This window comes from Puma concolor, chromosome D1 (assembly GCF_028749965.1).
Source record: "Puma concolor isolate L17-30 chromosome D1, mPumCon1.1.hap2, whole genome shotgun sequence".
In the NCBI taxonomy this organism is placed as follows: domain Eukaryota; kingdom Metazoa; phylum Chordata; class Mammalia; order Carnivora; family Felidae; genus Puma; species Puma concolor.
Genome location: NC_141676.1, coordinates 62156757 through 62173265, shown reverse-complemented (window position 1 = coordinate 62173265; position 16509 = coordinate 62156757). Strand labels below are relative to the sequence as shown.

Here is a 16509-nt window from a genome sequence, read left to right as displayed (position 1 = left end):
GCTCTGCCCTCTGGGCAGAGGCCTCACCTTTGACTTAAAAGCGTGCGTTCACCTCCCATGGCATGTCACTACTGCCCAGACACAGCAAGAACCTAAGGGCATGGCAGACATCACAGCCACTGAGGCAGGAAGAATGACATCTTTGAAGGCTTCAGAGAACCTATTTTTATTCCTGTTTGAGACCCTGAGTCTCTCCTCTCCATTTAGAAGGGTACAGCAGTGTCAGGGCACAATGAGGTCAATATCTGCTCCTCTACCAAACCACCCCCACCAGCCCCCAGGCCGCACTCTAAAGCCAACTGATGAGGAGCTGAGCCAGCCAGCTTTCCTCAGGACGGACAATGGCTTCGCGAGCAACACAAACACATTTGCAGTAAAATAAGGATTCTCTATCTTCACCAGAAAGGGGATGCAAAAGGTGGCATCTCAGGCACTGAGGCAGGCTAGGGGGGAGGGGGACTGGGGAGTAAGGGTCTCCCGCTGTGACGAGGGGACTGTCCTCCCCTCTACGCACCACTGTTCAGTGTGGAGGGAGACCGTCTCTGATCCTGTGCCAGGCTGCTTCCCACCTCCACTCCTCTCAAAAAAGTACAACGGGTGCAGGCAACCACACACAGTGCCTCTGAAACCCCCCTCAGAGAAACAAGAAGGTGGCCACCACTGTGACACACAGGTCCCCACATGCTGCTCTGCTTTTTGTAGTAGAGAGCAATAGGATTGTCTGAAAGGAGCTAAAAGGGAAATGCTACTTGATGCCAAAACACTAGAGCTGTGGAGTTCAGCCCTGCTGGGGAGACAGGGGGGACAAGGCCCAGACAGTGTCCATCGAAGCTGCTTCAAGTTGACCAGGACACTTGGGTGTAAAATCTTAAAGGGGCTGATCCCAGTGTCAGGGGCTTGGGGCTCACCTCCATATCCGAGTCTCTGCAGACCCTTCAGGCTGAGGACCGGTGTCCCAGAAGCTTCCTCTCCACCTCTCCCGCCTCCTCAGACCCCACCTGGCAGAGCACCTCTGTCCCCACCCAGTTCCCAGAGGGAAGGGGTCAAGGCCTCCCCTGAGGTTTCAGGCTGGGGAAGAGTCCACATTAGAAGACCAGTCTGTGGAAGTCCCCGCCATTGCCACCTGCAGGATTGCAGCCTCCAGGAGAGCCTTCGTCCTCATCCTTGTCTTCATCGAAGCCCCTCCCCCAGTGCGGAGATGCTGGGAGTGCAGAGATGTAGGCCGCCCTGCTCCGTGCCTCCTTCTCCTGCTCCTGGAAACACAGATGGGGCGGGGGAGGCTTAACATTCAGGCTCTGAAGCCAGAGTCTTCCCCTCACTCCCTGCCCTACTGCTGTCCAGCACAGCATCTCTGAGTGTCTCCCACGGCCCCTGGGGCCACAGCTTCTGCCCAAGGAGTGTTCCAGCCCAGTGGGAGGATGGGTTGGAGAGGATCCATCCTTCTACCCTGTATCTCAGCTTCAAAACCCTTCCTCCTTCTCCCAGTAAAATCTCTCAGCCCCTCGGTTTTATAAAAGAAACGCATTCAGGGGCGCCTGGGTGGCGCAGTCGGTTAAGCGTCCGACTTCAGCCAGGTCACGATCTCGCGGTCCGGGAGTTCGAGCCCCGCGTCAGGCTCTGGGCTGATGGCTCAGAGCCTGGAGCCTGTTTCCGATTCTGTGTCTCCCTCTCTCTCTGACCCTCCCCCGTTCATGCTCTGTCTCTCTCTGTCCCAAAAATAAATAAACGTTGAAAAAAAAAAATTTTAAAAAAAAGAAACGCATTCATACAAGACTATGAATAACCAACAAGGGCCCGACATGGCACCAGGGAGGAGGGTCCAGGGACTGAAAGATCAGGTCACAGCACAGAGGGACCTCTCCACAGGTTTCCTGATGCAACTGTCCAGCTCACTGCCTCTCAAGGCATTAAGAACAAACTCACCGGTGAGACACGTCGTCCTCAGGCTGAACTGAGGCCAGCCTCACGGAGACTCCTTACCGCTGGCCCTGCCTCTGACAGCCCAGCAGAAATGTACAATCAGGCCTGCTATCCCCACTCAAAACACCGACTACCTGGCACTTAATGTCCACGGGTCCTGGTGCGACTACTCTGCTGTTCCAGCTGCTAAGTATTCTGATACTGCCCCTGACTCCAAAGAGGGGAGTAGATGGCACATGAGAAGAGGTTTGGGGCAGGGTGGCCCCCGGGTACCCCTGGAAGCCTCAACTCTTCATTCACAAAACCCCGTGTTGCTCCTTTAGGTACATGAGACAAACATTAACAAATAATGGAAAGTCTGTTCCTCTGAAGTTAAGGATTATGTCTGTCTAGTCCACCAACATATTCCCAGCACAAAGTAGCTGATAAAAGGACAGCAGAAAAAGGAGATGGGACACCTGGGTGGCTCAGGTCATGATCTCACAGTAAGCTGGAGCCCCCTGTGGAACCTGCTTGGAATTCTCTCCACCCTTCCCCTCATGCAAGCTTTCTCTCAAAATAAACATGAAAAAAAGAGATGGGGGCGTCTGTGGGGCTCAACTGGTGGAGCTTCTGACTCTCGATGTGGGTTCAGGTCATGATCTCAATGTGAGGTGCAGCCTATTTGGGATTCTCTCTCTGGCCTTCCCCCCCCACCGCCCAACGTGTGCTTTCTCTCTCTCAAACATTAAAAAGAAAAGGAGGACACAGGGGAGCAATAACACATCCAAGCTGCTGGTTGTGTGGGAAGCCCTCCACCCAGGAGCTCAGCCCCAGCCCAGGAGGGCCTGCTCACCTGCAGGTAAAGGATGTTGTCTTTGGAAATGGCCTCCATCAAGTCTTTGTGGAGCGTGGGCTCTGCCCGACCTCTGGGAGAGCTCGGCTCGGTCTCAGGCCCCTCCCCAGGCCGCTGCCGGTAAAAGAGCACGTAGGCCGTGTCCTTGGGGAAGAAGGAGGTGACATTACTGACGGACTCGAAGGAAGAGAAGGACACCCGAGTGTCGTTGAACAGGTACCACTGGTTCTCGGGCTCGGGCCTGTCCACAGCGCCCAAAGAGGGGGCCGGGCGGGCAGCGCCCTCGCGGGCATAGCAGTAGTAGTGGCCGCTCTCCGAGGACACTCCCGAGTGCACGACGACACTGCAGAGGTCGTAGGCCTGGCCGCGGCCCCCGGCCAGAGGCAGGCGGAGCAGCAAGGGGATGGAGACGTCGTCCAGGATCTTGCGGCGGCGCATGGAGCGCAAGTCAAAGGAGAAGCGCAGCAGGGTCAGGATGAGGTAGCGCGGCCCCTGGCTCAGCTCCACTGCCTTCTCGGCATCCTGCAGCGAGGCACAAGGCTCGCAATAGTAGCGGTTCTCCGCCGTCAGCCGCTCGGGGGACAGGAAGTAGTTGACCAGGTCCAAGACGGACCGGGAGCCCTCCCCGGCGGCGCCCCTCTGGCTCCCTGGCCCCGTGCCGTCCTCTTCCTTCTCCTTTGTGGTCTCTGCCTCCTTCTCCTTCTCAGCCTTCGCTTCCTCCTCTGCCACCGCCTCCTTCTCTTTCTCTTCCTCCTCCTCCTGCTCTCGGGGCCTCTCCTCCTCCCGAGCTTCCTCCTCCACTTCCTCCTCCCTCTCCACCTTCTCCTCCCCACTGATCTGCCCCCCAGGTCCCTGGGGGCCCAGACCTTCAATGTCCAGGACAGCAGTGGGGGCGTCCCCCGTGACACAATGTTTCCTCTGCCTCCGAGAACCCACCCTGCTTGGAACCTGGGCTTGGGATGGTGACGGGGGGTCCCCGACCCCAACGTCCTCTGCAGGGAGCATCACTGAGCCCAGGCGGCGGCGGCGACAGCGGTCGGTGGGGGGGAAAGCGAGAGAGAGGTCCGTGAAGGCCTCTTCCCTGGAGGAGACGTTGAGGCAGTGGAGGCAGCGTATCCGAGTAACAATCTTGCCTCCGAACATCTTCTCCACAGAGGTGGGACTTGGGCTGGGGGGCTCCTCCGGTGGGGAGGGCAAGCTGGACTGCTTGAGCTTTTGGCAGATCCTGGTCCCCGTCTTCTCCTCCTCGTGTAGCCTGGAGCAGAGAGCGCAGGGCCTTCACACACAGGCACAGATCCTTGCCCCGTGCTCGGGCCTGATTTGTGCCATCTACCTTATCTGCAGGCCACACGTTTAGATGTGTGCATGCGTCCGCACAGGGACTACACACAGGTGTGCAAAATGTCATCCATGCACGTGCACACTCACAAGCCAAGCACATGTGCCACATACCCCCCCCCATACAGACACACAAACCTGCCACACGAAGACAGGCCGTACCTGCGTGCACGTGCCCCCAGAGCTATGCTGAACACGCGCCCCTGCACTCAGGCAAGCACAGCACACGCGTGTGCACATACTAACCCCTCCCCGGTCATACACGCAGACCCTGCCCACCCCTCACAGGCCTCCACACACATTACGCTTTCCACAAGTGCAGCGTGGCACCCATTTCCAGGAGGAGGCAACAGGGCCGGAGACACAGGCTATCCCACAGGCACCCTTCTCCAGCCCTGAAGCCCCCATGCAGAGCCAGGTCTGGCCGCCCTCACCGATCCAACAGGTACTTCAGGTACTCAGAGCAGTCCTGCTGGGTGCCAGGGCTGAACCAGGGTGTCCAGGATGCAGACAGGAAATTCTCTGGAGAAATGGCAGGCCTCTAGGACCAATGCAGATGAAAGACAGGGTCAGGAGCAGGAGGCCACTCTCTAACCAGCTTGGCCAAGTGCTAGGCCTGAGGGTCCACCTGGGGATTCTCTGTCCCAAACATCTGGCCTCCTCTCTGAAGTCTTCCCCCCTTCCTAGTTGTACCTGACCTGACCCATCCCATCCCACCAAGGGCATGCAGCCTATGAGCATGGCATTAGGTTCATGGAGAAGAACAATCCTCTAAGAACTCACTCTTTCCCGACACATCTCCAGACCCTTGTTCAATGCCATTCCTTCTGCCTAAAATACCTTTCCTCCATCAAAAACTTAAAGAGTTCAAGTCCCAGATGTGCCGACGCCTGTTCTGTGCCATCTTCCCAGTGATCCCCTCCACCATCACAATTGTTTGCTCCCCTCCCTCCCTTGCAAGCATACGACACACTGCACCTCCCTCTGTTTGAGCACGACCATTGTTAGCTGCAGGTCTGCCTCCCCCAGCAGACTGGGAGCTCCGTGAAGGCAGGAGCTGTGGCTGACTCACCTCCGTGGCCCCCACAGGGCCTCACATAATGCTTGGCTAAGGGCTTTAGGTTCCATGAGGGCGGGACCGTGAACAAAACAATTAACACCCCCCAGGGTGACTGGCAGTGCAAGTGCTCCAAAATGACAGATGAGCAAAGCAGCATCTAATGTGAGGGAGTGAATCACTGAGGGGAGACAGGTGGGCAGAACACAGAAGGGGCTCAAAGAGACACTCCCTCTCCTGTCCCACAAGGCACTAAATCGGCCATGAACCCGTGCCAGCCCCAACCTGGGGCCGAACAGCTTACATCAGGAAGCAGGGACTTAGAGCCAGATGCAGACAAGTCCTGGGGAAGGGAAGGGTGTCAGACCAGAGCCTCCTCTCCACCACACCCCAACTCCCCCTGCACTCACCTGGCTGTGCTCCAGGAAGGCAAAGAGCCACTGCAGCTTGGTCATCAAGGGCTGTGAGTTGTTCTCTGTCAATCTGAGCACACAGTGTCTGAAGCTTCAAAATAAAGCAGAAGCATCCAGGTAAGCCAAGGGCATCCAAGGAGCCCCTACTCACCCACAGCACAAACAGGGCAGCCAGTTAAAGGCAAAACAGCCATTTCAATCTCAAGTCTGCGTCGGGGGCCGGGGAAGAAGAGCAGATGGATAACCCAGCTTAGACCATGAGGTGACCCCTGCAGCTCCTTCCAGTTCAGACAGCTCATGACTCCAAGTTCAAAGATTCAAAGGTGCTAAGATCCTATGGTCTTGGAGTTCTAAGGCTGGAAGTCTCGGGCACGCACCAGAGTCTGTGCCAGTATGGATCATCACCAGCCACCACAGCCATTCACACCTGTCTCCTCCTTCCCTCGGAAATGGTGTTCAGACCTACCCAGAGCAGCAGGCCTTGCTCCAACCTTGACCCTCCAAGTCCTCTCTTACAGCCCCTTCTTAGGGCCCCTGCACCATGGTCCTAGGACCACACCGAGCGGTTCCCCTGCCTTCGAGTGAGGGCAGGGGTCAATGTGAGGAGTCTGCTAAATAAAGGGGACACAGTGGGGCCAGACTGACTCCCAGCAACAAAGTATGATCCTGGAGGAGACAAGATCATACCGCTGACACCCGCATTACTTGGAACAAGCCAATTCTCAGGCCTCACCTCAGCCGCTGTTCTCACAAGCAGCTCTAGGCAAACAGGTCAGGCATCTTTCCAACCTGAGCCCGCTGCATATAACAGTGTTATCAAAGTGTCTGCCTACCTGTCTGCCACAAAGTTTAAGTTCAGAAGCTGAGTGAGCATTTAGGAACATGTACCCACAGACTTTAATTTCAGAAGCTGAATGAGCACTTAGCAACATGTATAGCGATCTGACCTATGAGCATATAAGCCCATGGTCTTTCTCCCAGTAAGTCATCTGACCATATTTTACAGAGATTTAACAGTCTGAGCAGACTCTAAGCTGGAAAAAAATAATCCTTCACCAGGTCTGAGAAGTATACGTGTTAGGAAGTGCTAAAGATTAGCTCCAACCTCCCCCTAGTGTATCTGAAGCTCAGAGAGGAGAAACCAATTTGAGGTCATACCATAAGGTGAAGCAAAGCTTACCTGCTCTATTACTTTTTAAAAAGATATCTAAATGTGGTGATGAAAGAGGAGTCAAATGGATCAACAGAATATAACAGAGAACCCAGAAAAAGACCCCCACAAATATAGTCAACTGACCTTTGACAAAGGAGCAAAGGCAAAAAAAAAAAAAAAAAAAAAAAAAACAAGGAACAAAGAGTCTTGTCAACAAATGGTGCTGGAACAATTAGACATCTACATTAAAACTAGAGAGAGAGAGAGAGAGAGATAGTATCTATCTATCTATGAGGCACTGGGCAGCTCAGTCAGTTAAAATGTCCAACTCCTGATCTCAGCTCAGGTCATGATCTCACAAACCATGAGATCAAGCCCCAAGTCGGGCTCTGCACTGACACCACAGAGCCTACTTGGGATTCTTCCTCTGCCCCTCCCCTGCCCGTGCACTTGAGCTCTCTCCCTGTCTCTCTCAAAATAAACAAACTTATATATACAAACACCTAAACATGTACCTGACATCACAAAAATTCACTCAAAATGGATCACAGACCTAAATATAAAATGCAAAACCATAAAATTCTGTGAAGATAACAAAGGAAACAACTACATGACCTTGGGTATGGTACCACCTTTTTAGATGCAACACCAAAAACGGAATCTAAAAATACAATTGACAAACTGGATTTCCTTTTAAAACCTTCTGTTAAAGACATTATCAAGAGAATTAAAAGATAAGCCAGAGACTAGGAGAAAATATGTGCAAAAGACCTATCTGATAAGGCATATTCTCCAAAATGTACCAATAATTCTTAAAACTCAACAGAAGAAAACCAATGACCGATTAAAAACTGGGCCAAATACAGGGGTAGTGAGGGTCCAACACAGTGGTGTAGTAAGGTCCTGAACTCCACAGACACACTCCATCTACAGCTACCTATGGACTGTTTCCCTCTGAAAAAGACCTGAAGTCTAGAGGAACTGCTTCTCCACAACAAAGGAGAGAAGGGCCACACTGAGATGCTAGAAGATGCAGAAACACTGTCTTGCAAACCCCCCCCCCCCCACCCTCGGGGGCAGAGACACAAAACTGGGAGGGATGTCACTAGACAGGTGCTTCTCCCAGGGAACAGGGGAGTCGATGCCTCCCATCTGGCAGCCAAATGCCTGGGATCTGCACTGGAGAGACGAGCCCCCAGAACATCTGACTGGGAAAACCAAGGGTCCCAACGTGCTACAATAAACAGAGATTCCCCTCTTAGAGGGCTTGCCCGGAGATCGAGTGAAAAAACAACAGTTTGCAAAGCGTCTAAACTATGTGTTAGACAAATTCATTTGCTGATCTGGGGACAACAGCTGGAGGAGCAGGGGACAGCTGAGATGCTCCCTGGAGACGGAGGCACTGGTGGACACCACCACCTCACTCCGCAGAGACTGCTGGCACAGGCGGGCAAACTCAGTCCTGGCACCCACCCACCACCTTCCTGGACAGGAGAGCAAGCAGGATCATGACACCTGCTGAGGCCAGAGAGCACAGGTGATGGCAGTGTTCCCCTGCTCCCCAGCTGGGGCAAGCAAACACAAATTGTCACAGAGTTCTCCCACTCCCTGGCTAAAATCTGCTACTGCAGGCAGATGCAACAGTCCTCCCCCAACCCCGCCACCAAAGCTGGCATGCGCGCAGAGACGGGGCACTCTCCCACCATACTACTGAAGTCCAAAGGCATACGCAGTCATGACATTTTTCTGTTGTCTTTCTGAAGCCCCCCCCCCCCCCCCGACCCTGACATGTCTGGCTGCCTTGCTAAAGTTAGTAGGTATGCACAATCCACACAGGAGACAGATACCACTTGATCGACCGCTGCTGGTGGCCCGACAGGGCTAGTGTTAGTGAGTTCCACAGAAAGGTAACAAACAGAAAGACAGTTCTTGGCAGGCTACCACTCCCAGGGCGCTGTACAGACAACAGACTGAAACACAACCCAATTCTTCCTGTGAAAAAGGCCAAATACTTAGCCCAGAGCATCAGCCTAAGGGAAAGGCTTCGGGTTTTCCACACATCTGGAGGCTAAGAAGGACTTCCAGGGAATAGAAGGAGATGCCATCCTCACGCACAGCCTTCATCTCGCTACCTAGACACAACTCCCAGAAAGGAGCTTCTACGCTTGTCTGGAGCCGAAATTTTTAAAACTGCTGTCCAGGAGACACCTCCAGATCTCCTGGTCTGGAGGCCAGCAGGGACTACTATTATAGCAACATAGGGCTGAATATATTTGTATACTTAAAAGCCAATGCCCAAGAGTCTGGCTTCCCATCACCTGAAACCAGGTGGTAAATGAGATCCCTCCCCTTAGATCACTGACTGGTCTTGGCACACCCTCATATAGGGTCATATTAATAGGTACATATCAAGAATAAACCAGGTGGTTTAGAAAAATCACAAAAGTTCTTGATGAAAACTCTCAAGAAAGTAGGGATAGAAGGATCATAACTCAAGATGAAAAAATCCATATATGAAAGACCCACCACTAATATCCTCAATGGGGAAAAACTGAGAGCTTTCTCCCTAAGGTCAGGAGTATGACAGGGATGTCCACTCTTAACGCTGTTGTTTAACGTAGTGTTGGAAGTCCTAGTCTCAGCAATCAGACAACATAAAAGAATAAAAGGCATCTAAATCAGCAAGGAAGAAGTCAAACTTTCACTCTTCACAGATGACATGATACTCTATATGGAAAACCCAAAAGATTCCACCAAAAAACTGCTAGAACTGATCCATGAATTCAGCAAAGTCACAGGATATAAAATCAACACACAGAAATCAGTTGCATTTCTATACACCAATAATGAAACAACAGAAAGAGAAATCAAGGAATTGATCCCATTTACAAATGCACCAAAAACCATAAAATACCTAGGAATAAATCTAACCACAGAAGTGAAAAATCTATACACTGAACACTAGAGAAAGCTCATGAAGTAAACTGAAAAAGGCACAAAAAAATGGAAAAATAACCCATGCTCATGGATCGGAAAAATATTGCTAAAATGTCGATACTACCCAAAGCCATCTACATATTCAATGCAACCCCTATCAAAATAACACCAGCATTCTTCACAAAGCTAGAACAAACAATCCTAAAATTTGTATGGAACCAGAAAAGACCCTGAATAGCCAAAACAATCTTGAAAAAGAAAACCAAAGCAGGAGGCATCACAATCCCAACTTCAAGCTGTCTTACAAAGTTGTAATCATGAAGACAGTATGGCACTGGCACAAGAACAGACACTCAGATCAACGGAACAGAATAGAGAACCCAGAAATGGACCCACAAACATATGGCCAACTAATCTTTGACAAAGCAGGAGAGAATATCCAATGGAATAAAGACAGTCTCTTCAGCAAGTGGTGCTGGGAAAACTGGACAGCGACATGCAGAAGAATGAACCTGGACCACTTTCTTACACCATACACAGAAATAAACTCAAAATGGGGGCGCCTGGGTGGCTCAGTCGGTTAAATGTCCGACTTCAACTCGGGTCAAGATCTCACGGTTTGTAGGTTCAAGCCCCATGTCGGGCTCTGTGCTGAAAGCTCAGAGCCTGGAGACTGCTCCAGATTCTGCCTCCCTCTCTCTTTGCCCCTCCCCTGCTCACGCTTTATCTCTCTCAAAAATGAATAAAAATGTTAAAAAATAAACTCAGAATAGATTAAACCTAAATGTAATATAGGAAGCCATCAAAATCCTAGAGGAAAAAGCAGGCAAAAACCTCTTTGACCTCAGCCACACCAACTTCTTACCCAACATGTCTCCAGAGGCAAGGGAAATAAATAAAAGCAAAAATGAACCATTGGGACCTCATCAAGATAAAAAGCTTCTGCAAAGCAAAGGAAACAATCAGCAAAACTAAAAGGCAACTGACAGAGTAGGAGAAGGTATCTGCAAATGACGTATCTGATAAAGGGTTTGTATCCAAAATCTATGAAGAATTTACCAAACTCAACACCCAAAAAACATAATCCAGTGAAGACATGGGCAAAAGACCAGAATAGACACTTTTCCAAAGAAGACATCCAGATAGATGGCTAAATGACACATGAAAAAATGGTCAACATCACTCAGTATGAGGGAAATACAAATCAAAACCACAATGAGATACCACCTCACACCTGTTATAATGGCTAACATCAACAACTCAGGCAACAGCAGATGTTGGCAAGGATGCGGAGAAAGAGGATCTCTTTTGCATTGTTGGTGGGACTGCAAGCTGGTGCAGCCACTCTGGAAAACAGTATGGAGGTTCCTCAAAAAATTAAGAACAGAACTACCCTACAACCCAGCAATTGCACTACTAGGTATTTATCCAAGGGATACAGGGGTGTTGTCTTGATGAGGCACATGCACCCCAATGTTTATAGCAGCACTATTGACAATAGCCAAAGTATGGAAAGAGCTCAAATGTCCATCGACAGATGAACAGATAAAGAAAATGTGGTGTGTGTATACACACACACACATATACACATATACACAATGGAGTATTACTCGGCAATCAAAAAGAATAAAATCTTGTCATTTGCAACAACATGGATGGAACTAGAGGGTATTATGCTAAGCGAAATAAGTCAACCAGAGAAAGACAAATATCGTATGACTCCATTCATGAAGAATTTAAGATACAAAACAGATTAACATAAGGGAAGGAAAGTAAAAATAATATAAAAACAGGGAGGGGAACAAAACATAAGAGGCTCTTAAATACAGAGAACTGAGGGTTGCTGGAGGGGCTGTGGGTGGGGGAATGGGCTAAATGGGCAAGCGGCATTAAGGAAGACACTTGTTGGGATGAGCACTGGGAGTTAGACACAGGGATGAATCACTGGAATCTACTCCTGAAATAGGAGTATTGCTATATGCTAACTATATGGGTGTAAATTAAAAGATTAAAAAAAATTTTTTTTTTTAATTACGAAAGTTCAAGAGATGACCAAGAACTAGGGCAAAGGTGAACAAAAATCACCAGAGGCAGCTATTTTACCTAATACATAGAAATAAACACACACACAGAATCAAGCGAAATGAGGAAACAGAACTGTGCTCCAAACAAAAGAATGAGACAAGCCTCAGAAAAAGACCTTAAGGATATGGAGATAAGTAATCTACCTGATAAAGAATTCAAATTAATGGGCATAAAGATGCTCACCAATCTTGGGGAGGAGTGGATGAACAGTGAGAACCTCAACAGAAAACCAGAAAACATAAGGAAGTACCACACAGAAGTCACACAGCTGAAGAATACAACAACTCCAAAGAAAAATACATTAAGGCAGCTCAATAGCAGAATGGATGAAAGAAGAAATCAGCACGGGGTGGAGCCAAGATGGCAGAAGAGCATGGAAGTTTTTCGTGTGTCTCGCGTCCATGAAATGCAGCCAGATCAACACTAAACCATCCTGAACACCTAGATAACTGATCTGAGGATTAACACAACAATCTGCACAACCTGAACCACAGAACTCAGTAGGTACGTGGCGCGGAGAGGTGAACTGGGGGAGAGAGAAGCCGCGGGGGCAGGGAGCTGTTTTTGTGTGCGGAGAGAGGACAGAGATGGGGGTAGGGGGAAGAGTTTGGGAAAAGCACCCCCAACCCCGCCAAAAGCAGCTGGAGAAAAAGTGGAAAAGTAGAAACAGCCGCAGGGACTGAACTAAAAAGGGAGAAAGGAGAGGGCTTAAATTCCATTAGGACTCTGTAAACAGGGGGAGCCTAGAGTCTGAAACTCCACAGCTCAATACCTGGCAGTGCTCTGATTGGAAAGGCAAATCCCCAGCAGCACAGTGGGGTCTGGGAGGTTCTCAGACCACACGGGGAGAAGTGGTTCCACCGCTGGAAGGGCTTTTGGTAGAGGCTCTGCAGCCACCAGGTCCCAGCAGCCCCCAGAGAACAACCACATTCGCTGGTGCTGGAGGAAGGTCATTGAGGGTGAAGCCTGGTGCCAGACGTGTGTTGTGATTTTCCATGATCTCTGAAACACTGCTGCTACACGATAGCGTGAACTTTTTCTGGGGCAGGCTGGCACCTAGCTGCACTCTCTGGGCATCAGCAGCAGCATGGTCCCAAGAACCATGCTTGGCTGGCACCTGGCCATTGCTCTGAGACCCTCCCCCAGAGGATCTGAGCAAGTCAAAGCCGCAGTTCCTCAGAAGTGAGGGGTTGGGAAACAGCCATGTTTGAGATAAAACTCAGGAGGGAGGTGCCACCTGGCAACCTGACAGCTTGGTCATAGACAGTGTAAAAGCAGGGAGGGGATGGAAGCTGGAGACAAAGGATGGGTGCGCGATTGCTAGTCAGGGAGAGCATAGAGTTCCAATACCAGAGACCCAATACCAGAGACTGAGTAGCTGGATGATGTCATTTTCACCCCTTGTGCATGCGCATACACACCTACAAGCCAGAACAATCCACCCCAGTAAGCTAAGTAGCACCATCTAGTGGAGAACAGAGCTGTTACACTAAGCCCCGCCCAACTGGGCCAACCTCACTCTTCAGGAACACCACAAACCTCTCCACCTGCTTAGTTTACAGGCTATAAAGTGCTTCATGGTTTGACTTCTAGGGGAAACCAATGTAATTTCAAACGTATTTCAGTCTATTCATTGGTCCATCTATTCAATTTTTCTTTTTCGTTTCTTTTTTTTTCCTTGAATACAGAAAGAGAAAAAATTTTTCTCTTTAATAAAAATTAAAAATACTTTTTCGACTTCTTTTTCATATATTTTCCAAATCCTATTTTATTACATCATTTCATTTTATTCTATTTCATTGTATTCATTTTCTCAAATTTTCAAACTCTTCCTTTTTGTCTCTATCAAGCTCCTTTCAATAACCAGATCAAAACACATCTAGAATCTAACATCATTTATTTGATTTTGTGTGTGTGTTGTTTTTAATTTTTTAATTATATATTTATTTTTTACCTTATCAATTCCTTTTCTCCCTTCAAAATGACAAAACGAAGGAATTCACCCCAAAAAAAGAGCAGGAAGAAACGACAGCCAGGGACTTAATCAACACAGATACAAGATGTCTGAACCAGAATTTAGAATCACGGTAATAAAAATACTAGCTGGGATCGAAAATAGATTAAAATCCCTCTCTGCAGAGATGAAAGAAGTAAAAACTAGTCAGGATGACTATGAAATAAAATAGGCTATAACTAAGCTGCAATCTCAGATGGATGCCACAGTGGCAAGGATGGATGAGGCAGAACAGTGAATCAGTGATAAAGAGGACAAATTTATAGAAAGAAGAAAGCAGCAAACGGGAAGATAAAGCAATGGAACTCAGAACAGCAAAAAGGAAACAGAATTTTAGAAAAATGAAGAAAACTCAAGGGACCTCTGAGACAACATCAAGCAGAGTAACATTCATACTATAGGGGTCCCAAAAGAAGAAAGAAAGGGGTAGAAAATGTATCTGAAGAAACAGGCTGAAAACTTCCCTAACCTGGGGAAAGAGACAGACATCCAAGTCTAGAAAGCCCAGGCAGTTTCAAAGAAGATGAACCCAAAGACAGCCACAACAAGAAACATTACAATTAAAATGTCAAAAGTGGAAGGGAGAATCTTAAAAGCACCAAGAGAAAAACACCATCAGAAACTGGACAGGCCAGAGGAGAGTTGGTGGGGCAGATTCAAAGTGCCTCCTGGGGCACCTAGATGGCTCAGTCAGTTAAGCATCCACCTTCAGCTCAGGTCATGATCTCATGGCTTGTGAGTTTAAGCACTGCATAGGGCTCTGTGCTGATGGCTCAAAGCCTGGAATCTGCCTCTCTTTCTGCCTCTCCCCTTCTCATACTCACTTGCACACATGCACTCTCTCAAAAAGAAAAAAAAAAAAAAAAAAAACCTTCCAACCAATAATACTCTACTCTGCAAGGTGATCACTCAAATTTGAAGGAGAGACAAAGAGTTTTAAAGACAAGCAAAAGCTGGAGTGCCTGGGTGGCTCAGTCAGTTAAGCATCCAACTCTTGATTTCAGCCCAGGTCACAATCTCACGGTTTGTGAGTTCAAGCTCCACATCAGGCTCTACACAGACAGTGTGGAGTCTACTTGGGATTCTCTCTCTCCCTCTCTGTCCCTCCCCTGTGCACTCGCTCTCAAAAAATAATTTAAAACTTAAAAAAAAAAAAAAGGACTAGCAAGAGCTAAAGGAATTCATCACTACTAAACAGGCCTTACAAAAAATAATAAAGAGATTTCGTTAGGCTGAAAAGAATGTCACTAATTAATAAAAGAAAACACACAAAAGTAAAAAGCTCACCGCAGAAGGTAAATATACAGTAAAGATAATAGATTAATCAGTTATAAGGTACTAAGAAAATTAAAAGGTGTCACAAAATTAACTGAACCTGTAATAATTTGCTTAACATAGACATTTTAATAAAAAGATATAAACAGTGATATCAAAAACATAAACCGAGGGAGGGGAGTAAAAATGTACTTTTCAAATGTGTTCAACTATCAGTTGTTATCAAAATAAAATGTTACATAAATAGGATGATGTATGTGAACATCACAATAACCACAAACCAAAACTATACAAAGAAAAGGAGAAAAAAATCTAATATTTTTTAAGAAAATGTTAAAAAGAAAAAGAAAGGAACTATAAACACAGGCAGAAGACAATTAACAAAATGGCAGTAAGTACATAATTCTCAATAATTACTTTCAATGTAAATGGACTAAATTCTTCAATCAGAAGAATGGCTGAATGGATTAAAAAAACAGTACCCATCCATATACCCTGCCTACAAGAGACTCTCTTAGAAGTAGGGACCCACAGACTGCAAGTGAAGGGACGGAAAAAAAAAGATATTCCACACAAACGGAAATGAAAAAAAAAAAGGTGGTGAAACCATACTCACATCAAACACAATGGAATTTACAAGTACTTTAACAAAAGACAAAGAGGGGCATCACAGGGTGATAGAGGGGTTGATCTAGTAAGAAGATACAACACTTATGTATGCACATAAAAAAGGAAGAAAATGACAACAATACAATAGTAAGGGATTTTAATACCCCACTTGCATCAATGTATCAATTATCCAGACAGAAAAATCAATAAAGAAACATCAACTTTCAACAACACATTAGACCAGATGAATTTAACAGATAAATACAGAACCCTCCATCCAAAACCAGGAGAATATACATTCTATTCAAATGCACATGGTACATTCTGCCAGATACATCACACGTTAGGATGCAAAAGAAGTCTCAATAAATTCAAGACGACTGAAAACATATCTAGCATCTTCTCTGACCACAATCATTTACAAGAAGGTAAATGGGAGAACTACTAATATGTGGATATTAAACCACATATTAAAACTAAACCACTACTAGGTCACAGAAGAAATCAAAAAATACCTAGAGATAAATGAAAACAGAAATACACCAACATCTATGGGATGCAGCAAAATAAGTTCTAAGAGGGAAGCTCACGGTAGTACAGGCCTACCTCAAGAAACAAATCACAAACCATTTAACTTTACACCTAAAGGAACTAGAAAAAGAACAAAGCCCAAAGTTAGTGGAAGAAAGGAAATAATAAAGATCACAGCATAAATGAAATAGAAACACACAATAGAAATGATCAATGAAACTGAGAGCTGGTTCTTTGAAAACAAAATACATAAATGGTGCTGGGAAGACTGGACAGCTACATGCACAAGAATGGACCTACACCACTATCTTACATCTTAACACAAAAACCAACTCAAAATGG

At 47.4% G+C, this 16509-nt stretch overlaps 1 protein-coding gene across 4 annotated transcripts in view; it reads right to left on the bottom strand.

The window, feature by feature from the left end:
- Nucleotides 1-150: 150 nt before the first annotated feature.
- Nucleotides 151-16509, bottom strand: part of USP35 (ubiquitin specific peptidase 35) — a 56814-nt gene continuing 40455 nt past the window's right edge. For 3 of the 4 annotated variants that reach the window (XM_086678408.1, XM_025929008.2, XM_086678409.1), the window contains 4 exons: nt 5561-5654; nt 4528-4634; nt 2756-4010; nt 151-1253 (listed from right to left, as the gene is read on the bottom strand). In XM_086678408.1, coding sequence (XP_086534534.1) covers nt 1086-1253; nt 2756-4010; nt 4528-4634; nt 5561-5654 — 1624 coding nt within the window. In that variant the 3' untranslated portion in view covers nt 151-1085. The remainder of the gene's footprint in view (nt 1254-2755; nt 4011-4527; nt 4635-5560; nt 5655-16509) is intronic. The other variant, XM_086678410.1, reaches the window with a different exon arrangement.